The sequence below is a fragment of the Parus major genome, chromosome 5, assembly GCF_001522545.3.
Source record: "Parus major isolate Abel chromosome 5, Parus_major1.1, whole genome shotgun sequence".
Taxonomy (NCBI): Eukaryota; Metazoa; Chordata; class Aves; order Passeriformes; family Paridae; genus Parus; species Parus major.
The window spans coordinates 4,473,264-4,500,307 of NC_031774.1; the positions used below are offsets into that span (position 1 = coordinate 4,473,264).

The 27,044-nt window shown below is 38.0% G+C and overlaps 1 protein-coding gene across 6 annotated transcripts in view; it reads left to right on the forward strand.

Annotated features, from left to right (window-relative positions):
* The window catches only part of SBF2 (SET binding factor 2), a 231,823-nt gene that overhangs the window by 73,561 nt on the left and 131,218 nt on the right, over positions 1-27,044 (forward strand). For all 6 annotated transcript variants that reach the window (XM_015631151.3, XM_015631152.3, XM_015631153.3 and 3 more), the window contains exon 3: positions 25,914-26,051. In XM_015631151.3, coding sequence (XP_015486637.1) covers positions 25,914-26,051 — 138 coding nt within the window. The remainder of the gene's footprint in view (positions 1-25,913; positions 26,052-27,044) is intronic.

A 27,044-nucleotide genomic window follows, 5' to 3' on the forward strand; every position in this document is an offset into this window, starting at 1 on the left:
GTATGGTGGTTAATTTCAACTTTTGTTTTCAATTTATTTGTTTTATAAGTCTAACCCAATTATTTGTCCTTTTGAAAGAGGAGAAACTGAAGATACATACACAAAAATTAGAACTATGCTTTTAAAAGTCTGACATTAATGTACATGGTAGAACCTACTAAAAATTGTAATTTACTGAATTATCCCATATGTCTCCATTTTTCATGCTGAAACTCGTCCCTGTTGCCTAGAGAAAGATATATGTTGTGTCCATCATCAGAAACTGTGAAAAGCAGTGTCTGGGGAAGGCAGACTGCAGCACAATCAGATTTGCAGATGGTGCAAAACTGAGGGGTGCAGTCGAATGCAGAGATGTTGTTCAGGTCAACCTGGACAGGCTGAAGGAATGCACTGACAAGAACCCCAGGAAATTCAGCAAACACTTTGTATGGGCTATCCCTGTAAGTTTATAGAGCTAAATTAAGCCACCATTCATGTCCAAAACTTCTGACACCTGGTTAAGTCACCAATTCCACGATAAAGTTTTGGAGCAGCTCATCTTGATTTTTTTATTCTGGGTTACATAAACATACAAAAGTGTTGTGCTGAGTTGCTGTCCTTTTTCAGAGCAGCCACACTTCACTGATCAGCACCTCCCAGAGTGTGGACAAACAGCTGAAGGTGCCAAACCCTTTGGCTTCTCTGAGCTTTCCATTGAACTGCATCAGAAGCAGTGTGGCTGCATCAGGAACACGGTAAGCAGCAGGTCCAGGGAGGGGATTCTGCCCCTCCACTTCCGTGAGATCCCCCTGCAGCTGCACCCAGCTCTGGTTCCCCAGCACGGGAAGGACATGGAGCTGTTGGAGCCAGTCCAGAGAAGGCCATGAAGAGACAATGGAGATGATCACAGGGCTGGAGCACCTCTCCTGTGAGGAAAGGCTGACAGAATTGTGTTCGTTCAGCCTGGAGAAGAGAAGGCTTCTGGCGGGCCTGACTGTGGCCTTCCAGCACCTGAAGGGAGTACAAGGGAGATGGAGAGACACTTCTTACCAGAGCATGTAGTGACAGGACAAGGGGGAATGGCTTCTAACTGAATGAGGGTAGGTTTAGATCAGATATTTGGAAACTGTCCTTTCTTGTGAGGGTGGTGAGGCCCTGGTGCAGAGAAGCAGTGGTTGATCCATTTCTGGAAGTGTTCAAGGCCAGGTAGGATGGGGCTCTGAGCCCCCTGGTCTAGAGGAAGGTGTCCCTACCCATGGCAAGGGTTTCAACCTAGATGATTTTTAGGGTCCCTTCCAACCAAAACAATCCTATTTTCCTATAAAATTTTATAAACTATTGACTGATGGGTGTGATGTGTAATTCTTCACAGAGACCCAGTTTCACCTTTTCCTCTCTTGCATCTGAGTTTATGCTTTCACTTCAGCAGCTGGAGAACCAGTGACCAGCATGCCTGGTGTTGCATGCTTCATCACTGTTAGAAGGCACTGTTAATGCTAGTAAGTAGAGATTTCTGTGGCTGTGAATGGTTCCCATTAAACAGAAGGACTTTTCTATCTGTTGGTTTTGACTGACTAAAAATAACTGTCTGATAGGCAGAATTTATAGTGGTGGTGTAATTTTTGAATTTATAATGCATTTCTCTTGGTTCTAAAAAAAGGAATTTAATTTTTCATCTAGATATACTGACCTTGAAAGTTGCGGAATGTAGTAAAGATTACAGCAAGATTATGACATTCTTAGTCAGGATAAATATGCACCATGATGGTTTTATGCTTTAGTAAAGTCTGCTAAACCTTCAGCTGCACATTGACAACCATCCAGAGTGAATTTTCATTACACTTATCCAAACAATTTTTATAATCTTAGCAAGCATACTCCATCTCGAGGTTTATTTAGATGAATAATGTTTCAGATTTAGCTGATCAAGATAACTGCTTAGAAAAAACCAGCTCTCTATGTGGAAAGATTGCTGTCCTTTTCACTGCTTGTCTCTGTATTTTCTGGTACTGAGCTCAATAAAAATAAGTTTCTTCACCATTTCTGACAGGGTAGGTGTGTGTTTCAGAGACCTGCAAGCCCAGCTCCCACTGAGTGCAGAGCCAGTTGTAAGAATGCACGCTCTTCCAGCTCAGGGAAATTCCAGGGCAAACCGGATAATCTCTCTGTTGCTCTTCCACTCTTCTGTTTGGTGTTTTCTAAATTTTAACAGGAAACTTCCCCCTTGCTGACAGTTTTCCAGGATTCATCTGTACTGATGCCTTGAGAGGGCTGACCTAGGACAGTGGCTAGACAGAATTAAGAATAAAGTAGATATTTATTGAAAGGCCTTAAAGGATACACCTTGGGCAGTCCAAGAGCCTGGCCAGGGCTACACCCAAGATGGACCTAAAAATGGTCACAAAGTGGACATGACAATGGTCATGAGATCTCACATTTTTATAAATTTAGTTCCATCTGCATATTGGGGTTAATTGTCCAATCACAGCTTTAGATTATGAAGTCTCATCCTTATTTTCTCTCTTCAGTCCACCCTTGTTTATGCTTTTGGGCCTGAAACTTGTAACAATTGTCCTTGGTATTAAGTTCGAAAAGGAATTGTTGTGTCTACCTACTCTGTGAAGAGAGCTCACAACACTTAATATGAAACTCAACCTGGGCAGCGCAGAATATGAAAAATATGAAAGCTTAAACTTAAGGCATCAGTACCCCCTGCAGAGCACTGAAGGCCTGTTACTGAGGAACATGGCTTTAGTCTCTCTGGCAGACTCTAAACTATGTATGGTTCAGGAGATTATTTTTCTATAGGTATTTTCTCAGTTTTAAAAAGAGAAGCATGTTCTTGGGAAAGGCTGTTGTTTTCAGGACCTGTTTCTAGAGAACTTTCCCATGGTATGTCACTTGGGAAGATGGGAAGTGGCAGAGCTGGATGATTTTAGGAAATGGGATCATGTTGGAATGGTTCTTCTTCCAGGATGGTCTGCTGTCCTCTGTTCCTAACAGAGATTGGGGTTGTGAATGGGAGAGTGTTTGTTCCTGAAGTCACTTCAGTTCAGGACTCCAGATTTGGGATATTCCTGCTCTTCCTGCTGGTGTGTGAGCTCAGAGAGTCCCTGTGTGCCTGCTGGGCCACCAGCATCCCTGTTGTCAGCTCTAGTGCTGCACTGTTTGCATTGCCAAAGATAGATGGCTCTCCAAAATTGTAATTTGGATAATGAACAGGAGGCAGGTAGTGAAAGGATAGATTTGAACTGTGCTGGGGACCTGAAAAATAAGGCATGCCAGTTTTATTCTGCTTCTATAAAAAGAATCTGGTAAAGGGGCCTGATTGGCATCTTCAGAGGTGATGTCTTGCTTACACTTTATTCACAACAGAAGAGATTCTGATTCCTGTGCTGTGAGTGAAGCTAAACCACCTTGCTGAGAAGCTGAGATTCTTCTCTTTGTGTTCTTGTGTCTATGTTTTATTTCTTAAAGTTTTATGTCACAGCTTTACTGTTTTGAAGAGCTTTGGTGATTGGTGGTACATTTTCTGTAGGAACAGAATTGTTGCATCTGCCAGAGAAAAGCAATTTAGGACAAGTGCAAGAGGATTTTATGCAAATAATGTGGAAGGTTCCATATGATAAGCTTTTTGCAAAAGGGAAATCAGTAATTAAAACTACAGCTGTTAAAAGCAGATTTATATTCAATGAAACTTGATAACACTACCTAAGATTTCTCAAAAAGATACACATATCTCTATTTGCATACCAATTTCCTATTATGGCAAGACCTTGGATGTGTTTCCTAGGAAAGCAGAGTAAAAATGCTTTCCTGGGCTGCACAGGTGCTCTGACACTGGACAGTCATATCCTTACACAGAGCTGTCCAGGCTTTGAGCGTTGGAGTTACTCATTGACTGTGCCCTTGATGCTGTTCCTATAAAGTGGTCACTGTCCAGCTTCCATGTTAGCCTGCTTTAGGAAGCAGTCCCACCCCTTTCTGCCTGTGTAAAGGGGAAGTGATGCTGGGCTGGGGCTGATTGTGCCTCAAATCCGTTGGGAAGTCTGCCTGTTGTGTTTCTAAATCTGGAGCAGTGGCACGTGCAGTATAGGAATTATTGCAGTGGTTTCTGCATTGTCAGCTGCAGCCTCACTGGGTTTGTTGGGTTCAGATACGAGCTCAATCCCTGGGAGACAATTCCCATAACATTCACTTTCTAGTGCTCAGACTCAGGCAAGCTGTCTAGAATTGGGGTTGCTCTTAAGTGAAATTAGTAAATTCCACCCTGGGGACAATGTGAAAGTTCTTCCCAAATGGCAGTGGTGTCGTTAGACTTATTGATCTGTAGGAAATTTTGTCATCAGATTGTAACCTAACAGGATGAAAAACAGAAAACTTGAGTCTCTGAGTGAAGCTGAGGGAGGGTTGTTTTTTTGTTGGTTTGTTTTTTTCTCTTTAGTTTCTGGGCTTAGAAAGGAACATAGTCGATTGAATTCACATCTGGTTGGCTGATTTTCTTCATGGAAAAACTCCAAATTCATTGTGAAGATTAGAGTAAGCGTTTATGGGTTTTCAGGATTTTCAATGGAATTTGAAGTATTGTGTTTTCAAGCAGTGGACAAATCAGTTTTCTCATAGGTATTTGTTCATGTTCTAATTTTGGCATTTCTTTGTCTATTTTCTAATTTTAAAAATTGTTTTATGCTTCATGTTGTGTCTTGGGATTTCATAATGTGCTTGCTCTTTTTGCAAAAATGCACACAAATTCATTGAAGTTCCTCATGACAAAAAGTTCTCATCTAAAAATTGTTGCCAAGTTAGTTGGAATCAACATATTTATCAAAAATAAGCTGCTTGTTAATGAGAGTGGAATTTGCAAATCATAAAAAATTGATGAGTGTGTTAATATGCACGATTTGCTTTAAAAGAGTACAAACACGCTATCGTACGGTTGCCTTATTTTCTACATAATAATGGTTAACAAATGTATCTGAAAGAGGTCTCATGAGCAAGATAAAGAAAAATTGGTTAGCCTGTGAAAAGTGCTAGCCAGCTAAAAATTTCTTTTCTCTCAAGATTTATCAATCCCTTCCTTTGCGTTTAAATTCATAAATTGCAAATTATATGGGGGGGGTGGGGGGTGGGTGGTGCAAATTCATCTGGAATTTTGAATGTCCAGCATTGCAAAACTTCAGAGTTTTCTGTAGTTTTGGGTGGATTTAATTGACTTGTTTCTGGCTTATCTCTACATCTTTATTCATATCTATTTCCTATGTGTACTGTTTTCCAAGAAGCTGAGGTATGGGAATCTCCCGGTAAACTCTGCTTGATCTTGTCTGAAAACTGAAATTTTTCCATGATTGCAATTATTTCAAAATAACACCTTACTTAGAATCCTGTGCTTTGTGTTTTTGATACTTGTTTTAAAGTGTATAGACTGTATAGAAGTTGTCTGGTCCATGCATCTCTCTGCTTATATGGCAGCCAAAAATAATGTTTGAACCTTGGTGCTGTTTTATGCAGGCAGACCAGTTAGGCTACATTATCTCATTTCAAAAAACAACCATTTGAGCCATCAGATTGATAAAAAATTATAAGTATCTTTATAAAACAGAACAGTTGTGTGTTAAGGATATGCAAGAGTGGAATGCAGAATGTACTTAATTACTCGCTTTGATAATTGCAGTGCAAATGGCAGCCACGTGAAATTATCGTGTGTGATTTGTGAGGTTTTAATTGGTTGGTGTTGTTTATTCTGGCTAAAGAATCACAGGATGGGGCAGGTTGGAAGGGACCACAGTGGTCATTTGGAGATTCATTTCCTAAAGAGCCCTGACATCTTTCTGGCTGTTTTCAAAGTATATTGTCATTGGTTTCAGCAGGGACTTGAATATTGTCAACAGCTTGCTGCAAAATATCTGTAGACCTGAAAACTAAAGACTTAACTGCAAGAAGAACTTTTTCTGCCACTGCCAACTGTTTATGTGAGGAAGACTTGAGGAGGTCTAATTACTATAATATTTCTGGGGCTTTTCCCCCCAATTCCTCCTAAGACGGATCATACAGTCATTGTATTCATTTCTCTAAAACTCTCTTTAGTTAGCCTTGTCAAAAGAGAAAAACCCTCATGAGACTTTTGTTACACTATGTTAATCTAGAGACTGAGCTACCCTAAACAGTCATGCAGTGTGCTTTCTGATTTCGTTTTAATTTCCACCCTGTCTTGAGAAAGGACATTTCCAGACTTGTTCAGACCTTTAAGCTGATCAAATAGGAGGATACCTACAGAATGATGCTGTGCTGAGCTGATGACCAAGTCCATGTTGTACAAATTCTCTGGTCTTGATCTGGTTTCCCTAAAATATTGTCACCATCAAGCTATCATAGTTAATGAAATGAACTTAAAATATCATCTTTTAAAATTTTTATTTTCATTCTGCTTAGAAACTCAAGCAGACACCAACACAATCAGTCCATTTTTGTCATATTTCCATATTTTTTTCCTCACTATTCTGTGAGGATATGAAACTTCTATTCCAATAGAGGTAGAGAATTTATTTGCATTGTATTACCATACAAAGATGGTGTTGAGGTGTGACTAATGCTGTAACCTTGTTCTAGAAACTTTGTCCTACAGTTCTCTCTTTAGAAGGCCTTTTTTTTTTGGTGTGGATTTCCACACCCTCCCCCCTCAAGATAAGTATTAGAAAGTCTTAACTTTCTATTGATTAGAATGAATTTTGCTTCAATACTCATGCTGATTTAGTGGACACCTTAGAGACTGTCAGGAATGGGTAAGATCACTCAAGGTGCTGGGTAAATCAAGATCATCATTTCCTACTGCAGCCTCTGATGTGTTGAAGGCCATTGTGGAAGGGTCTAAAGTTACTTTCTTTCCTGTAAATTGTTCCTGTTGCAGGAGCAGCTCCCTAGGGTTGCTGTACTTGAGGCTGACATCACATCTTTTTATTGAGTTTTGACAATTTTAAGTCTGCAAAAACTTTACCAAATCTCAAATATTTATGACCCAATTTTTTCATACTACTAATATTGCAAGTGAAAACATTATAAAAAGAATATCTGCTCAGCATTTCAGAGAATCTGGCCCTGTGACTGTAGCATCCTGTTGCAATTAGGGAACACCAGTAAGAAGTATCTTCTCAGCATCACACAGAAAATTGGTGGCAGGGGCACAGGATTACATGCTGGTTCCCAAAGCAGTTGGTCACCTGTGTGGCTGAACATGTATTGTTTTATCATACAAACACTTTCCTTGATTTCTTTTCTACTTATGACTGCCTACCCTTACCTGTTTTCCTTCTTTCTTAGCAGCAGTGAATCTTCTTTGGAGTGCTTGCATGCTTAGCACTGGAATTAAGAAACCTGCTTTAGGTTTAGCAGTGTCAGCTCTCAGCATGAACTTCAGGGATGGAGAGGAAGCTCAGTGTGTATTAAATGTCCATGTTTTCTATCCAAATCACGTCACCTCTTCTTTTATCAGATGATATGCGCAGCTTTTCCCTGCTACTTGACTTTTCTGAAGCTTCTTTTGCTTGCTTACAAGTACCACATTTACAGGTGCTGAATTTGCAAGTAAAATTGGTTTGCTAGGCAACAAGGAACTGTGGAGTCATCTTTATATTCTATCTGAATTCCCCAATTTCTATAAAATGTTTCTAGTAAAATCATCAGTAAGTGGATGTTGTCAGTTGTTCGGGGAGTTGAGTCATTTTCCACTCCCAGCTTTCTATTACCGGGAAGTAGTAGTATCAGTTCATACCCTACTTTCTGGAGTTTGGAAAAGTTTCCAAATCAGTGTGGAAATACTGGATTTGAAATCGTTCCCTGGTTTTGTGTGGCTTTCTGACATGTTGAAAGATGCAAAGTATGTAGCTGAACATCATCTTGTCTCCTTAAACTTGTTTTGAACTATAGTTGTGAAATATTAAAAAAAAAAAAAGAAAAGAAAAGGGAGGGAAGACATTTTATAATTCTGTAATGGTTTTAGAGAAGTGGAAGCCATTAGAGCAATTGAAAACAGTTCTTGTTGCATTTAAGTGGTGCAGTAGGTCGACGACACTTTGCATGCAAAGTTGATTAGCGAAAAGGTTAAATAAAGGGGAAGTATTATGGTGCAACTTTTAAATGCATACTGAAGATACATTTAATGTTACTTGAAGATTCATAGCTTTTTAATCCTAAGAATGTTGGTATCAAATCACAAAGTGAATCATTAAATCTGCATTTTGCTCATGAAACATGTCTGGTAATTACACAGCTGTTAGCAAGTCATGGGGTTTATAGAAACAAGGATATGATCCAGGCTTTCTGTTCAGCATTTTTTTTTTCCTTCTAGTAACTTGTTTTGCAAAATGTTGAGTTGCAAGCTATCATTAATACTGGACACTTTTTAAGGCACGTATATGACTCACAGTATCTAAAGTTGTATAATTTTATACATAATTTTCCCTCAGCTATATAGTTTCTGTTTCACTGTGGACAGAATGTAAACTTTTAGAAACTTGGAAGGGCACCAGTTGGTGTAAAGATTCCCTTTTTTAAATTTTTTTTTCATTCCTAATTTAAATCCTTTGAAAACCAAAGTAGCTACTTTTGCAAATTTCTCCTTTTTTACTCTATTATAAGCAAGACATTGTTCTTGATCTTTGTTTCCTGCTGGACTTTTTACTTTACCCTTCAAGCACAGTGTAATTTGCTGTGTAAGCTGTCTTGGTGGCTGGTGCTGAGCAGTTGGAAGCAAAAGGAGAAAATGGGCAGTGGAATGATAGTTTTGAGGAACAAGTGAATATTAAGATGGGAAGAACAACTCTAGTTTCAATTGTAACCACATTTATTGGCTGTCAGGCTTTAAATATTGTGTCTGGGGATTTAAATGAAATCATGTAGGAATAGATGCATTTTAGTTTAGAGAAAAAAGACCTGGGGTTTTTTTTGTAAAACATGAGCTGCTGACATTGCACTGGTAGCTGTGAATATACCATAGAATATGCCACATTCTCAATGTTGGGGTGTTTTATTCCTTTTTTACCACCAAGGAAATCAAAGAAGTGAGGAAAAGTCTTTGACAGTGGAAATTAAAGATGCTAGTGAAGATCTGACTTACTTCAGCCAAGACTATTAAGCAAGTGTTCTTAAAAATGTGAAAGCATTTAGCATATTAAAGCATTTAGCTGAGCAGAAATGCACCTTACTGAATGCAGAGTCACCAGAGCGGTGGAGGAACGCCGGGATTGTTCAAATCCCGTGCTGTCATTCCAGAAGTTGTAATCACTGTTATTACGGTTAGAGGGTGCGGTCAGTGCTTCAGGCACGAGGTCACGAGTCACACTTCGCTGTGCCAGCTCTATGGAGATGAGTTTGCAGATGTGTACAGCTTCAGGCAGTTGAAATTGTACATCGTTTTGTTATTAATGTGTGTTGGAAGATCTGGGTCTTGTAATCTACAACTAAAGCAGTGCAAAATGTGATGGTGTTTATTGCTTATTGTTAATATTTTGTGTTTAGGAGATTTTCTGGTTTTCTTTTTGCAGCATACCAATTTCACTTTTACAAGATGAGAATTCTATTAAGGAATTGCTCATCTCTGAGACTGATGTAGGGTACTCAATATATGCAAAGAAACATCAAATAAAATTTACAGTAGTAGAGGGAAAAGACAGTTCCCTCAGGACTGAGTTATGGCTACAGCATTGCTGTCTCTCTGATTTTGGGGGAATATATTTTGGAATGGCAGATTTCAGTGAGACAAAAAATTGAGATATGCCCATTTTAGACCGTCAGAACCTGTCCATGCAGAAGTAGGAGGGTTATCTGATTTGTGTTCCTTGAATTTCTTTCTCGAGTAATGACATTCTACCTACATTTTCCCAGCAGCTTTCTTGTGAAGTGTGTTGTGACCAGCTTTAAAAAACAGTTTTGAAATTCCTGAACTGAGGAAAAGGTTTCAACAAGGGCATGTTAGTTGTTCTTCATAAATGGGATGTCACTGAAGTCTGTGATCAAAGTGAGCACTGTTGAAACTCAAGCTGAATTGAATTGGAAAAGGTAGTGAAGAGAATTCCTGAGCTTTCCAAATGGCTACAAAAGAAGAAAATGAATACCTGCACCAAAAAATAGGTTATTCTTAAGTGTGAATAAGTGTAAGGGTTTGTGAAAGGGGTAAGTAAATTCTTGGTCTAGTTTTTCACGTCTTAGCATGGCTGTCCAAGAGATAACACAAGAAAGGGTTCTGCAAAGGAGCTGATGTAATTGAAGCAAAGAAAGTTGCTGAGCAGGATTTTTATGTGAATCAGTTCATATTATAGTGCTTTAGTTTCTCAGTATAGTGAAGCACTTACACAATTATAAATAGAATTTAAAAGAAAGATATTTATTACAGGTTATAAAGGAAATGGTACAAGATAAATAAATTTTAGTGTCAGAGGTAAGTGAAGAATGGGTCAAAAAGACGTGAGTCACTGGCGACGGGAAGAGTAGGTGGTCAGCTATGGCAGAAAATTACATTTTTTTGGATGAGAGTGAGAATACCAACTGAAAGACTGTGGATAATGACTCAAATTTTGGTCTGCCACTCAGTCTGTAAACATGTTTATATATCCAGTTCTTACTCTGAAGTGTTGATAGATCTCTGTAGGTTGCTGATTTTTTTTTTGGATTAAGGGTAATGAAATAGATGACGTGACTTTGACCTTTCCCTTTTTCCCTAGTGTTGCTTTTTATCCCACTGGGTTTGAACTGTAAGATTCCTGAATCAGTTGGTGCAGGGGATGTCAATTCTGTGCCTGGCAGTGTGGAGGGGGCTGTTTCACAGCTTTGTTCTTCCCTGTAGTGCTTGATGGCAACTTCTGTGACTCGGAGGTGCTGCTTAGCTGTGGTTTACAAATGAAGAACACCAGTCTGTGAGCTCTCCCATAACCTACAGTTCCAGAAAATGTTGTCTAGATCCTGGCAGAACTGTTCTCTCTGTTGCCTCTGCCTCATTTTGTTCTGGTATTGTGGTATGTTTTTCTTTCCTGTATCCTGTGCTCATCCGCTTAAGTCACTTTTCTTGTGCTTCACTGTTTAATTCAATTTTTTTTGGAAGAACAGACATATGAAGAAGTGTTTTTGAAATGTGTCAGTTGTTTCATGGTAATACCAATGAAATATTTTCTGATTTCATTATGACAAGTTATGAAAAGAGAGTTCAGAATTTTGGTAATGTAGTAGATTGCGGTGGTTGCTTGGGGGAGGCTACAAACATTTTGAGTAGGCTCATGTATCAGCCAATCTTTGTTTGCTCTAGTGGATTCCTTTCCATATCTGCAGGGAACAGAAAGTAAAACTCGGTCTTTAAAAATCACTGAACAGTCACAAGTTAATCTACTCTTGTGTAGTTTTCTTTTGAAAGATCCCTCCCCAGGTGAAGGACTTTGCATTTCCTTTGTTGAACTTGATGAGATTTTCTTTATATGTGAATTGATTCTGGTCACTTTTAAAACATGACCTCCTGAAGGGCAATGGAGCAGCAATTCCCAAATGCCACAAGTCAAGCAGATGAGGCAGAAAACTGGCTTGGCTGAACAGAGAACTTCTCTTGGAAATAAAGCAGAAAAAGGGAGGTGTGTGCCGAGTGGAAGCAAGGGCAGGTGGCCTGGGAAGAATACAGTGGTGCTGCTTGCCACTGTAGGGAGAAAATTCTTGTGGCCAAAGCTCAGCTGGAGTTGAAGCTGGCCAGAACTGTGGGGGACAATACAAAGAGATTTTTAAATACATTAACGGCGCTAGGCAGTGTGAAATTAACTGGCCCATTATGGGATGAGGATGATCTCTGCAAACAGGGCCATGGACAAGGATCATATGGACCAAGGGAGGATGGTGAAGGGTCTAGGGGAGAAGCTATTTGAGAAGAGACTGAGAGGAGACCTCATTGCAGGCACAAATTCCTTGTGAGGGGAAGAGAAGGGGCAGGCACTAATCTCTTCTGTTTGGTGACAGGGCCTGAAGGGACTGGCCTGAAGTTTTGTCATGGGAGGTTTAGGTTGGATATCAGGAAAAGGTTCTGCCCCCAGAGGGTGGTTGGGCACTGGAACAGGGCAGGGGTCACAGCACCAGCCTGACAGAGCTCAAGGAGTGTTTGGAGGGTGCACTCAGGCGCAGGGTGTGACTCTTGGGGTGTCTTGTAAAGGGCCAGACTCCACGATCCTTGTGGGTCCCTTCCAGCTCATTCTATGATGTATTCAAGAAATTAGCACATAGTTCTGGCTTTACATGGAGAATTCTTTTTGTTCTGGGTGAAATGGAGTTTTCAAATTGAAGTGCAATGACTTTCTGACCACTTGCAGAAATGTGTTTATGACTTGAGCTCTACACCAGTGTTTTCAAGCTGTAGCAGCTGAGATTTTTAAGGACATGGTTAGTACCCTAAATACTGGGGGGTAGGGAATACTCTTCCGTGAAGAACAGTCTGTTGGTTTCTATTTTGGTGCAAATCTTTGCATAATCAAAAAATCATTTTGGCAATCTACTCTGAGTTTATCTGTGTGGGCCAAAACCATTAGACAAAGTATCTACTGCCTGCTACGCCTTCTTGCAAGAAAAAGAAGGAGCTTCTTAAGTTGCATGGTGTTGACTTAGGAAAAATGAAAATAGCAGGAAATTTTTGCAATGTTTTACAGGGTCCTTGAATCCCTAAATACTCTGAAAGATTCCTTTTCTTCTGTGCTGCTGGAGGTTGTGCGTAGGACACTGTTGTTTGCTGTTCAAGTGTCATAGGTCAACACATGTTTCCTGGTATGCAACTGTTGAAAGTGGGGGGGTTTGCTTGTTTTTTGGTTCTTTTTTTTTTTCTAATGTAACCCATACACACATTGTCAAAGCTCATCTATTATTCTTTTAATGTTTGTCCAGTACTGCATAGTTATTTTCAAATTTTCACTTAATTTGTTTGGAGTTTACAGCGAATACTTTTCATATTATTTTTCTTTCTTATGATCTGTTTCATATTTGGGAGACTTAGGAATGTAGGAAACATTGATGCACCAGGAAATGCTGCCTGCAGTAGGGTATTTCTGCTCATCTTGTATCATTTCTCCTGAGACAAATGAATGACTGTGCTAATATTTGTAGGCAGCTTTGCAGTCCTTGCTGCTCAGACAAGACCATCATGTCTGAGATGTTGTCATCATCGGCGCGTACGCCGCGGTCATCGTCCTGCCGACGTCGGCTGTCTCAGAGTTCCAGCCTTCCTCATAAACCAAATTTTAGTTTTACTGTGGCCTGCTAGCTTGAATTTTAGTGTTACTGTGAGTGGATTGCTATTATTATGTGTTATTATTTCTCTGCTGAAAGGTTACCAGGCATTTTCTGTTGTTAAAGTAAAGGCTTCAAACTTTTTGTGGCATTGTAGGTGTCAGTGTTGAACTACTAATGTACTTTAGACCTTAGGTTTCAGTCTTCTTTCAAACTAGACTGTAGCAGCAGTGGTTTGCTTGGCTGTGGGTAACTTCAGACAGTTTCAGAGTCTTCTAAAGATGGCTTTTGCCAATATGTTAATATTTTATTTCAGATGAGGAGCAAAATAAAAGAACCGAAAGTAGTTCAGTGTTTCACTGAACCAGTGTAGAATTTATTTTTAGTAGTTAAGAAAAATCCCAAACGTTCTCAGGTGATTTTTATGTATCATGAAAGAATAAGTAGTCATTCTTTTAAAAGAACATGCTGTCCTTTTGGATAGCTGTATTGCACAAGTGATGTCCAAGGCAAAAGAGTGGGGTTTTTTTTCTTGTTTTACTTTTTATTTTTCCTGCAGATGGCTTCCTCTTGGGTGTAATTTGGAATAAAATTCAGTACTGTTAAGTGTTTTGGCTCTTTATTTTATTCTAAGTATGTAAGACATTACAGATGCCTTGAAATATTTCTATTTCCTCTTTATGCTTATGGGACAATGGAAGGGAACCCCCCATGGTTGACTAGTGTTTCTATTTTTATATGTAAGAGTACCACTAACATTTGATTAATTTGGGGAAGTAAACATGTTAGTTATTTAATCTTTTTCAATGAGATTGTGATATTTACAGTGTAATTTTCCATGTATTAATTCCTACTATTCAATAGACTCTTCTATTGTGTAGTAATTATTTGGTAATAATTTGACATGTATAATAATAGCAATAATGTATTTTCCCCATTTCTTGTGCAGTTTAGATGATAAAGATGTAGTTTCTATTTCTGCTCCCTGTATTTTATGAGCTGATCTATAATTGCTGATATTCAGTAATGTTCAGTTTCAAAGAACAGTAAGAAATATTCCTTTGGATATAAGGGAATGGTATTATCCCACCACTAAAGAAGTAAAGAGAAAGCCCTTTCTTGGCATCCTGTCCCTGCAGAGGGCACTTTCATAAAGCTGAAATGCAGTGCTTTTATTTTGTCTCCTTTTGTTAACCTGCTTGGGACAGAGGGGAAATACATGGTTTTTCTGAAGAGTAAAGTTACCAGCTTACATTTTTTAATTCTCTTAACATGGCATTGTCTTAATTAATTACCAATAAGTGGCAGTAAGCAGTATAACCCTTATAAGCAGTAAACCCTTTTGCAAGTATAATTTGCAAGTATAATTTGACTAATTATTTGCATTAAATTATGAAGACAAGATAGAATTATCTAATCCCTACCGATCCACTTATAAAATATTTATTTCTTCATATACAATCCTAGCCAAAACTTTTCAAGAACTAAATTTTATGGTATGAAATGATATAATGTTTTGGATATGTTGCACACAAGCAATGAAGTTTGCTTTCTTTTTAAAACATTTCATTTTATTTTTAAAAACTTTTTCCCCCTCTTTTTGGCTTCACGGAGGAGACCATATGTGATACATCAGCTTATTTAGTCTGACCAGAGTCCATTAATTAGCACCACTGATTTGTGATACAATGTCCAGCAATTCTAGTTATTCCAGCTAGTTTCAGTCCTCTCCAGTTTGATAGGGTTCTTGAGATTAGGATGAAACCAGAGCATCTCCTGAGCATAAGGGAGTTGATTACACTGATGATGCTAACATGCCATATGCTACAAAGGAAAACAAACAAGTAAAATAAATCCCTGAAAGCCTCTCAGCTTGATTTGGTAGAAAATTCCATCTCAGCCCTTGATTTGGCATGCAGTTTACAGTCACATAAACAAGACAGGCCAGCCAGACTTCTCTGTAAGTACCTGCCAGCCCCATGAAGTGCTGGATGGCTGCCACTGGCTCTCACAAAAACTTGGATGTCCAATTAGGTATCCAGGTGGAAATGGTGTTTGAATCTCTATGCTTGAATGGTTGAAGCTCTGAAGTGTGAGATCTGATTATAGCTGTATAATAATGTAAAGCTTCAAGTGTTACGAGCACGTTCAGCCCCTGGAAGTTTAAGAACAAGAGGTTTCATGTACAGATTTCCAGGTCCCACATCGGTCTCAACTGACTTGTGCCGACACACATGCACAAAATAATTTCTTCCAAAAGCTGTTCAGTTTTACTTGAAGGACTCCAGCTGCAGCTGAGGGGAGCATAATTCCTACACTGATAACCTGACTCTGTTTTCCATCCCCTTCACTGACTAGAGTATGTGATCTTATTTTGAGATTTGAATTTTTATGGAAATGAATTCTGAACACTTACTGAGATCCCCTTACTAGCAAACACCTTATCTAGGAATAACCACTCTATAATATGTTTCTCAACTCTCTGCAGTGACTGCAAAAGCTGAGCTCTTTTAAACTCATGGTATGACACTTGTTTTCCAGCATGAGTGTTGGGGCTTTTTTTGTCTTACTTGGAAAATTCTCTTTTGTATTCTCTACACCATGTTCCAAAGTGATTTTTTTGGCAGTTCTGTGTCTGCCCAGTTAGGACACATGGGACAGGATGAGGATCTGTAGCTGGGAGCAGGGTTGGGTATTAGATAATGCTTCTTCAGTAGAGGTGACTTCACTGATGCGTGTCTCTGGTAACAAAGATGGGTTATCTTTTTTGGTCCCTCAGCTGGCTTGTCTTTAATCTATGGAATGTGTTTTTAAAATATAATTGCCACAAAGCATCAAATCTTTTTAAGATTTGATCATCTTTTAAGAAAGAAAAAAATACATCCAGGTATACTTACATGGTTATGACTGTATTTATTAGCTGCATTGTCCTGCTATTACCCTACCCTTGAAGAACCATTTTAATGCTTTGTTTTTTACAGAATTGTATCAGTCATCATTCTGTTTGTATCTTGATTTTGGCTCTGATACAGCTTTAACTTACCTTCTGTTAATTTCCCTGAGTTATCTGTTGTGCTGAACTGGTCAGTAATTTCCTATGGACATTCTTTTTTAACTTCTTAAAGCATAAAAATTATGTGTTTGGTGTCTGGGCCTCTGGGAATTCCTCCTTTTGGAATACTGAGTTTAGTGGTGAAGAACTCAGTTCTTTTCTGCTCCATGCAAGTTACTTGAGACAATTTGCTTGAAAATACTTTTATCAGATGTGCTCACATTCTCACTTCTAATTTTTTTTTTTTAATTATTATTATTATTCCAGTAACATTTTTCAACAGAAATCTGCCCCACATAACAACTGGTGATGCTCTGTTTTAATTGCCATGTGGTGGAGAACAGAGAGCATGCAAGCTGTGGTGATTGTGCAGAACTGCAGTTTAGCATGTCATCCAAACATGGGGTACACTGCAGAGCTGCCAGAAGGGAGGAAAAGTGGCTACCATGAATAGATAGGAGCTTAGCAGCACAAACTTCCTCAGCACCAAACCTCTCTCAAGCTTCATTCTGATGAGTTTTGGACTCTCACAGAGCAGAAACTGCTAAATTCAGCAAGCCTACCTGGAGGAAATAGTCTCTTGCTCCAAGTAGCTGTTTCCTGGCATGCCAGCTGTGCACATGGAAGCATCTGCAGTGGCACAAAGCCTTTTTGTTTACAGTGAGGCTTTTGGCAGACACGCTCTCTTACCGCAGGCGTGAGAGATATCCTGTAGTGCAGGCCAGCGCTAGTGCCCATTGGTTATCCGACAATATATAATACAGGCCCCAGTGTTGTGGGAAGAGAGGACAAGTGTTTCTCATGTTGTTGATCCCAGTTTTCTGCACAGGAAACTGAAACTCAGTGGAAAGCACCAAACTTTTCAGCTGTCTTTTCATGTTATGTATTTCGCTGTGTTCCTGGTGAGAATGCTGACAGGAAATACATTCCATATTTTTCTTAATTAGTACTGTGGAAATGTAGAATTCAGTAGTAGCAGCCAGGGTACAGAACTTCATTGGTGGGATATGTTCATGCTGCAATCCAGTTGTTTGGTATTTTTTATTTTAGCTCCCAGCCTAGTCTTTCACTTATGTAAATGTTTCTTTGTGAGAGTTTTAGTCACATTTAATTTTTCTATGTTTATGTACTTGCTCTTCTGTTTCCTTGTAGAAACTCACACCTGCAAAAGGGGAAATCAATTGTGACCTTAAGTGGGAAACAATAATATGACTCATATAAGAAGTATTGTTAAATTCCCAAAATTAACAGACCAGCAATGTACTGCCCTTTCTATAGTTTCCTTTGTTTATTTTTAATTTAACTTCTCCTAGCTGAGTCAAGCTTTTGGTGCAGGAAGCTTGTCTGTCCTTTGCATCTCTGTGGATCTGAGGCTGGAGGTGAGCAGGCAGTGCCAGGCTGGGAATGGCTGCATGTCACAAGGTGGAGGTTTTAGGATGCTGGGCTCTCCCTTCACACCTTCCACCACTGACATGGCTACAGGGCTCCTGCTGGGCTGGGCGAGTGCCAAACCATTCCCCACTTGCATTGTGAAGGGATATATTTCAAAAAGAAATTGGTTATCACTTTGCACTGAGCACTTTTTTATTTCCCAGGGATTTTTAGGCATGTATTACCCTTTTTTGGTTTGGTCCACAAGTATATGTTCCAGTTGAATTTCTGGTATTTTAAGAGCAAATTCTGACATCAAATTAATTTGCCTGTTTCAAGACTTCCTGCTCTGTAGTCTGTCATCTTGAGGCTGTTGGCATCTCTCTTGAATCTCTTAAGTCAATTTTGCTGCAGCAATCCCAGGTCTCTCAGTCACTGGGCCTCTGTCAGGTCGCATCAATGTTCTTTCCAGCATACACTGCATTGCCACGTGCTTCCACACACTACCCCCAACACCCAGGTGCTTTTTCCTGAGTGTTGAGACTTGAACCCATCTCTGGTGTACATATTCTAAGGAGTTACAGGATGATGGATACAAAAATCCAAACATATCTTAGCACAAGGCTGCTTGTGCTTTTTTTACGATTGCTGGAGAACAACAGAATCTCCAAACTATAGTGTGGTATTAACACTGTGGTTTAATATCTGATTGTTCAGGTGTGAATTATAAAAATGAGGTAATGAGGACTTTGTGTATTATGGTAGTATTTTATAGAACGTTGACCTGAGTTGTCTGGAGTGGTATTAATCATTAACATAAATCAAAATTTATGTTTGTGTAAATAGCTTACTGTGTGCCAGCTGGAATTGTTGAACGATGCATATTAATTACCCTGCTATATTATTTTTTTTTTGGACATTCAACCAATGCAATAATTGCACATGCTGTATGTATTTTAAAGTTAGTTTATAGTTTATCTAGTAAATGAGTTGGGCAGTCACTGAAGACTGGGAAACATTTATGGCTGCTGTTGTAGCACAATGCTACTACTGCCAAAAGAGACAAAGAAAAAAGGAAGAGAGAGGAGGAAAAAGAGTGCATTAGGCAAATTTAATATTTCATGCTTCACTGATAATTGTGTATGAAATGCTCAATTATGTTTTTAAATGAAAACTGTATTTCTAGGCTTGTCTACCTCAGATGACTACAGATCTTTTAAAAGGTCAGGGGTCATTAAAATTAGGAATAAAACCAAGCTCCAAAACAAAAAAAGCAAGCAAAAACCCCTTCCCAAATGAATTAATTCTATTGTAGCATCACAATGCATTTTCAAAGCCACTCCTGAAAAATGGTTGTTGAAAAGGTTTAGAAGCACAGATGCTTCTTCATCTACTGCATGATGAAAATTAAAACACAAGCATTTAATACAAGGAATAATTTTCTTTGATAGCATTATTCTTTTATAGTTCTTCTTTGAGTATTCTAAATATCAGAAATTCTCCTTCCATACTGTCTTTTTGGCTATAACAAAACACAGTGCATCGCTAGAACTGTATTCTGTATTCACTAACCTGTGACTGAAGTATAAATTGCTAAGGTCATATCTTACTTGGATTTATTGCTGCATTGTAATTGTCTTTTCTGCTTTGATGATGATGCTGAACAATTAATTTCCAGACTTCTCTTATTCCTTTGACCAGTGGTACCATTGGCAGCAATTCTTGCTGACCAGCAAGGATTGCTTTGTAAAAGAAATTCTGAAGGCAGGCCCTGTGTTCCTGAAGTTCAGTTGCAAGACCCAAGTTTAAATTTATGACTTCTTAACTCTTTGATGGAGTTTAAAATGTATGTTTTTTAAATCTAAAAGCACCTAAAATTCTCTGGTGTAAAGTATGTGATTCAAGACACCAAATGTATGGAAATTTGGTTGCCACACTGATGCACATCTGAGAATTCCTGGTTGTTGTCCACAGCTATCTTGCTCACTTTACCTGAGGTAGCCCAGAGCACAGTGTTGGGTTTTACTGTGGGTGGCTGTGGTAAGAAGAGATTTCTGGATCCAAGGGTCTCAGAATTTTTAAATTTCTGTAAGATTATCTTGATAACGCTTGGCTGAAAACAACAGGATGGACCACTGTTTAAATAGGCTAAAAAAATAAAAAATGATTTGCACAAGCCCGCCAATTCCACATTCTTACTAAACTTCATTAGAATAGAGATGTTGGAAGTTTGTTTTGTGAAGAAAACCCCATTCAGTGTTATTATTGATATTTCTGAAATAAAGGCATTAGCTTGCAGTACTTACTCATAAATCACCATTTCTGTAGTCTAGCCTGGTTTTGTTCAGAAATGGTCAGAAGAGTATTTGACAGTTTTGTTGTTGTTGTTATTGTTTTAAATAAGCCACTGGAATGGCGATACTATGTGTTCTGAAAACACGAGAAGAAACTGTTTTCCCAGTGGGTGTAGTTTTCTTTAGAAAAGCCAGTTCAGTTGTTTGTTTTCTTCAAAAGATAAACCAGGAGTACAGTTGCTGCACAAATGCTATTTACAAATTTGAGTTTTCATTACAGCAGCTCATTGAGGAAAGGTGTTTATAATTACACAGTGTTAGGAGGTTTTAAAAAGACCACTTTTGAACACAATGAACTTGAAACTGATTTTTTTTTGTCCAAGTGCCTGTGTAGATGTGCACCCAGGATTATCTATTTACTGGTGTGTGGAGGAGGTTAATCTTGATAAATTTCAGAAAAAGACTCCTCTGTCTTTGACTTTAGAGGATGAATTTACTGGTTTTAATTGAGATGTTCCCACATATTTTAAGATTTCTTGCTTAAACTTTGCTGCAGGGTCTCTGTGACAAACTTGAGTATCTGGTTATTGAGGAGCACTTTAATCTGCAGCTCCAATTAGAGAATACCTCGTCTGTCACTTGTGCAGGATTAGTGCCATTGAGAGATCTTTCAGCAACTTTCAACCTTAGGAGCTCAAGAATGTGGTTGAGGATCTTTCCTCCAAGGGGAAGTGTTTCTTAGTGTCTGTTTTTACATGGCTTTAAGCGTTCGAGTGAGGAGCTGAGGTGGAAATGTCCTCAATACCTGGGCAGAGTCTGTCCCAGGCAAAGAGAGAAGGATTATTCACCTAAAATATATATAATTATATATATAATTCACAGGCAGCACAGTTCACAGGTGCCACAAGCTGATTATGTAAAGGTTCCTCTCGGAGGACACTGCATTTCAGTTCATTCCAAGGCAGAAATTTTAAAAAGGTCTTTATTTTCTATTGCTTTAGAGCTTTAGGATTAAAAGCTACTGTTTTCTTTGTGAGTGTAATTGTTTCCAGTTGATCACCAGAATATTCTGCAACACTGGAAATGGGTTTTTACCTGGAAATAATTTGGAGTGTACTTTATGTGTGTACCAGGATAAGGATAAATACATGGTTTCTTAGATACAAGATATTGAAAGGCAGGAGGCTGTTACAAAATTCAGTCTATATTTTGTGTTCTGTTTACATCCAGAAATATCCAAAAGCTCCAAGCATTTCTTCATATTTACAGCTTCATAACATTGTTTTTTTTATCTTGCCAGTGAGCATTGTAATTGTTTTGTGTTAAGTAGAGGTATGCATCTGAGAAAGAAAATTCCCTTTGCCAAAATTCCATACATAAATGAACGGAGAAGTGGTGAAATACTCAGCAGCTGGTGCTAGGTCATGCAAGTCCACATGGAACAAACTTCCTTCACACAATGTCCAGAACATGGTTCTTTATTTTTAGGGAGGTTTGCAGGAAAGATGATGATGACACATGTTAAAAACAAAGCACAGTTACTTGACTAGTACTGGCCTACAGAACCAGGCTTAATAAAATGAGTCTTTGTGCCCAGAGCCATTCAAGGGAGAAGTCAATGCTTGGTGAAAGAGTTGAACTAGAAAGGAAAGTATCTCTGTCAGATGTTATAAATTTTAAAATAATCTTGGGATATTTTAACTCAAGTCTTGTCAATGGAGTTGAAGTGTTTTCTATGTTATGTGCATCCTAGATAGCTTTGGATTTTATTTGACAAGGAACAAGTGCACAAATATATTTTTGAAGAAAAAAGTACAGTGTGAGAATATATCTTAAATATATTTTTTACTAAAGTAAATTACTCAAGTGCAGGATTCTCTAATGGTACATCACAGACCTTGTATTGTTTTGTGTAAACCCTTCACAAAATGCATTCAAAGGATGATTTGCAAAGAATGTTTCATGTTGTAAACTTTCTGAACAAGCTTTTTCCCGTTTCTACCTCGGTCATGCCATCAGAGGTGGTGGATTTCTGATGGAAAGCTGACCAGATCATTGATACAGAAAACAATGGAAAGTGCAGAGAGAGCAGTCTGTGGCTACACAGACCCAACTAGAATATTGATTTGAGTTTTTGTTGTGGACTTGGTTGTGCTTGGGCTGCAAGCACAGAAGAAAATGATGAATTTCTAAAGTCCAGTTCTGCAGCTGGGTCATTTCTGATCAAATTTCTGAGACATGGGTATTACAGTTTTGTAATTGTATTTTTTGTAATATATATTACAATTTTGCCATGGTAAGGTTAGAAAGGATTAAAATTCATCTTTAATGAAACTTGAACACTTTAGAATTACTGTTCATTATCATGATAATATTTAATCTTCATATTCACAGTAACCAGCAAGCCTCCTTCCTAGAAATTCTAAATCCTCCAGTGTTTTAATAGAAATTGAGACAATTTCAACATTTTCTTCAATTTTGCAACAGACTTTAAAGTGTTCCTTGGGGAAGTTGCCATGACCTCAAACCACTGGGTGATCAAGCCCATCTTTGGATACACTCCAGCATCTCAATGTCCTTTTTCAAGTGAGGGCACTCAGGAGGATCTACTCCATGACCTGTCCCTCCCCATTCAGGATGTCCTAGGATTCTGGACACCAAAGCTGTGTACAGGAAATCTAGGGAATATGCTGATTTATGCAAACTATTTATTTTAATAGAGATGGATGAGACAGGCATTAGCACTACAGCTGTGGCTCTAGGTTAGAGAGTGGGAACAAATCTATGAATCAAGAAAAGATGATGTGTTTAGCTTATAAAAATCAGAAGAAAGAAATGTCACTTTTAAGCATTGATCAGTCATGTCTAGACTTTAGCAAGAAGGCTTGTGGTGATGACATACTAATATTTTGAGGGCAAAAAACCCAGTTACACTGGTTTAAAACACCATGCGTCATTTTAAAATCTGTCTGGTTTCTTGTTTAGTCTGAAAGCATTTGTGGGAATAATTAAGAGAAAGTTCTTTGCTTCAGTGGGCACCTGCAGTTACAAACAATGCATAAAGTGTAATTTCAGCACCTCCAGTATAAGATGTGTTGTATATTCTCCAGTGAAATTTATGCATATCTGCAGCAAATTTTAGAAGGCAATCACTTGTAACATGGAGTCTGTTTGAAGCACTCTCTCACCATTAGGATCTTATTCTTATAAATTGTAAGTTGGAGAATCTATTTCATTCTTATTTTCACTGCCTTTGACAGAAGTTGTAGTCTGCTTCCAAGAATTCTGGCAAATAAGTGAAACAATATGAAAGCATGTTGGTTCTTAAACTTCTGGGGTTTTTCTTGTTTGCTGGAGAAGCCACATGACCTTTGGATTATATTCACAGTGGTGTTTTTGTCTGTTTTGGTAAAGCATCTGGTTTGGTAAGGAAACATTTTTCTGTTCTTAGTAGCCAGAGATTGCTGGTAATCGTGCTGGAGGGTTTATACATTTATACTAATTTGGAAAGTTCTTCCCAATGTTGCTCCCATTTCAAATATTGCACTAATATTTATTACCTTATTTTAAGGAAACTGTGAAACAGTCATTGTTTAATCTCTTGGAGGAGCCTGTTGTCTTTATCCTCAATCTCTTTATTTATAAATTCCTTCTAGTTTATTTGAAAACACAGACTCTCTGTGTAGCCAGTGGATGTACTCTACTTCAGCTGTTTTCCTCAGCAATCACTAATTGTTGTTTTCTAGTAAAAACTTAAATCTAGAAAGCATGTTTTATACACAAGATCTCCTTGAAATTGGGGAGAATTCTCAACAGTGACATGGGTAGGTTTTAGACATGCACAGATGGAGAATTGCTATTGTCAGATCCAGAGTCTCCTCTGGTAGTTAAAAATTCAGCTGTTGGGTTTCCCTTTGCATTTCCCAGTCTACATACAGGGCAGATGTTGGTATAAATTTTAGGCAGCAGACCTACTAATAATGCATTTTTACAATAAAAAGAATTGTTTTTAAACAATACCAAAGTGTTTCTGTGCCTTTAGTAGGGGATGGGGTTTGGAATGGGCAGTGTGGTGCTTTGTTCAGGAATTCCAGGCTCTCAAAAATCTGGGAGATTGTTGTTTCCAGGTGTGGGATGGGGCATCCTTGTAAAGCTGAATGGCAGTGGGAGCAGCAAGGAGCTCCTATCAGAACTGGACTTGGCAGATCTGGAGGAGTGTTAAGACTGTAAACTTGAGAGTTTGGACCTTAGGAAGCCTGAGCTGCATGAACAGCCTTAATTTGACCTACCTTCTATGAATAATTTGGTTTTAATGGCATATCATGGAAATGTTTTATTTATTATTAGGCTCTTGCTGCATTCTTTGCAATTTGGTTCATATTTGTTGAGCAAAGAGCAATTCACGGTTTTGGGGGTTATCTTGTTGAACTGTGGATTCCAGGCTTCATTTATTACACAGACACCCTTCAAACTCTGCAATTCAAAGAGAGCTCTTACTGATTTTTTATTGTCAAACTTTTTAATGATGTTTCTGTTATAATGTCTGTATATATTGATCATATTACATTATCTTTATAGCAGTCCTGCAAGATTAATAGCAGTATCTTCTTATTTTTAACTGACATGGGATGAAAAACAAAAGAAGATTAGGCCAGTATTATCAAAACCATTGACTAATACTGGATGCTTAACTTGGAATGACGAGGATGTCTTTTCACAGAGTGCTTTTTGATGTTCAGAGCAGTTATCCTCAGATGTAGAAGGGAGTGCTTAGCACTTCTAAGGATACAGACTCACAAGTGTTGAGCTGACTATCTAGAATTTGAAGAATGTAACATGAGAAAACTTTGGTTTTAAAGATTTTCCCAGGATCATAAAAGAAACTGTATGTCAGTGGCAGAGTTTTAACTGCTGTTCACCTAAGACTACCCAGCTTTTATTGTAGAGGTTCTGAAGATGAATCTGTAGAAAATGTTTGTTTACAACTTACTCTTTGTACTCTTTCCGTCTTTAGCATCTGTCTAGAGGAATGAAGCAACTCTGGAAACTTGAGATTTCAACCTATCTGTTTGGTTCCTTTGGTATCTGCATTGTTTAACAATTCTAGGAATTTATTGTGGGGTTTTTATCATTGTTATTACTTTTAATACATCTAAGGGTTATTGCTTTTTTTGTCTAAATTCTAGGTTTATAATTTTGCTCTTAAAAATGTACTTGGGATTTTTTAGTGGATGTGACTTTAGCCTTCAAAAAAAGAAAGGAGGGGTACAATATTCCATAAAAGCCATCTCAGGTATCTTCAGCAAACTGATCCTTGAATTTCAGCATACTTTTCCATTGGACAGTATTAATTTAAAAATGAAAAAAGCCCTCACAGTTTACACTTTGCTGTTGAGCTGTAGTTCTCTCTTCATAATGCATGTAAAATTTCAGATGTTTACAATGAAGTTCATAGAAGTAATCAATAAATAGGTGAAAAATACTGTTCTTTGATATTCTTTTTAGGAGTGAGTATTGGACAATTTTGCAAGTAGATGCAAGCGATATATATCTATGTTTGATTAGATAAATTATTGGTGAAATAAGTGAAGAAATTAAAAATGTAGAGATATTTTAAGACACAAGAATTTTAGCTTCAGATTCTAACCTTTTATCCAAATGAAATCTGCTTCATGTGTCAATTTATTCCTGTTATTTCCTGTTCAACACTGCAAAGATGCTCTTGAATACTGACTGTATTTAGAGGAATACATTTTCTTTTCACAGTGTTTATTCTCTCCCTTGATGTTTATAGAGCTAAATTTATCTCAGTCTTACCAAGTTCAAGTCATATTAGGTTTTTCCCTATTTTCTTCAAATTTTGCAACCCTGCATGTGGTCAATTTAAAGAAAGTGATCCTTGATAATGTTGAAATATTTTTAATATTTCTGAAAACAGTTGGTGTCACTGCTTACCTGTGTCTTTCTGTTTGCTCCCTTAGTTTTGCCAGCCTGGAGGATGGCAGCTTTCAAAAGAGAGAAAACAGCCAACGTTCTTTGTGGTGGTTTTGACTGACATAGACTCAGAGAGGCACTACTGCTCCTGCTTAACTTTCTATGAAGCAGAGATTAACCTGCAGGTAAGAGATTTACAGTAAGAAACAAAAATGAAGGAAGAAGTGCCTTCAAGAAATGGATCAGTGTCATAAAGGGCAATTTTGCTGTTCCTGCTAAGGGCGCATTTTTCTGTCCTTTTCTGGATACAGAAATCCATGTATTTTTGCAAAAGGTGAGCTTGATGCACTTTTTTCTGTGTTTGAAGTTTTCATCTGCTTTGAAACAAAACAACAACAACAACAACAACAAAACACCAGTCAAAAACATGTCATAGAATTTCTTTTTCTCCTCCACATTTTTCTTTACAAATGGCATAAGCAATATGGTGTTTCTTTCATTTCCTTTCATGTTTGACATAGCATGGATGAGTCTCAGCCTTGTTCTAGGAAAAGGTTTATTAACTTCTGCTCCCTCTGCTGGCCTGCTCTGTCAGAGCAAATGTGCACAAGGATGCTGTAGTATACATCCATATTTCTGTAAGTGCATTTATTGGCAAGATTTTAAAAGCTGATGGAATAATTATTCAGTTTTTAGTTGGGTCAGATTTGAGATGTCAGCTACTTGGCACTGTTTGTTTTTAATTTTTGGCAACCTCAGTCTTTCAAAAATAGGCAATTTGTTTCCCATTTGATGTAAAGTGCTTCACAGAATATCTGCTGTGACTTAATACTTGAAATCTTTAGAATCCAGAACCTAGGGAAAACCTAATCCAATCTGTAATTGCAGACTGCCATTGCTATGTTTTGAAATATCTTCTTTCCTACATGAAAATTAAAAAAATAAGTCAAACCTTGGCACTATAATGGAATTAGTTAACTAAATAGCTGAGTAAAGTAATTTCTTGTTCTTCTAGTGAAGAACTGTATCATTATTGATTATTTTAAGAAAATGCTTTTAATACTTCAAGAGTACTCTGTTCATTTAATACTGGAGTTGAAAGGTTAACCTGTTTCTGGAATAATTGAAAGGTGTATTATAATAATAATAATAATAATAATAATAATAATAATAATAAT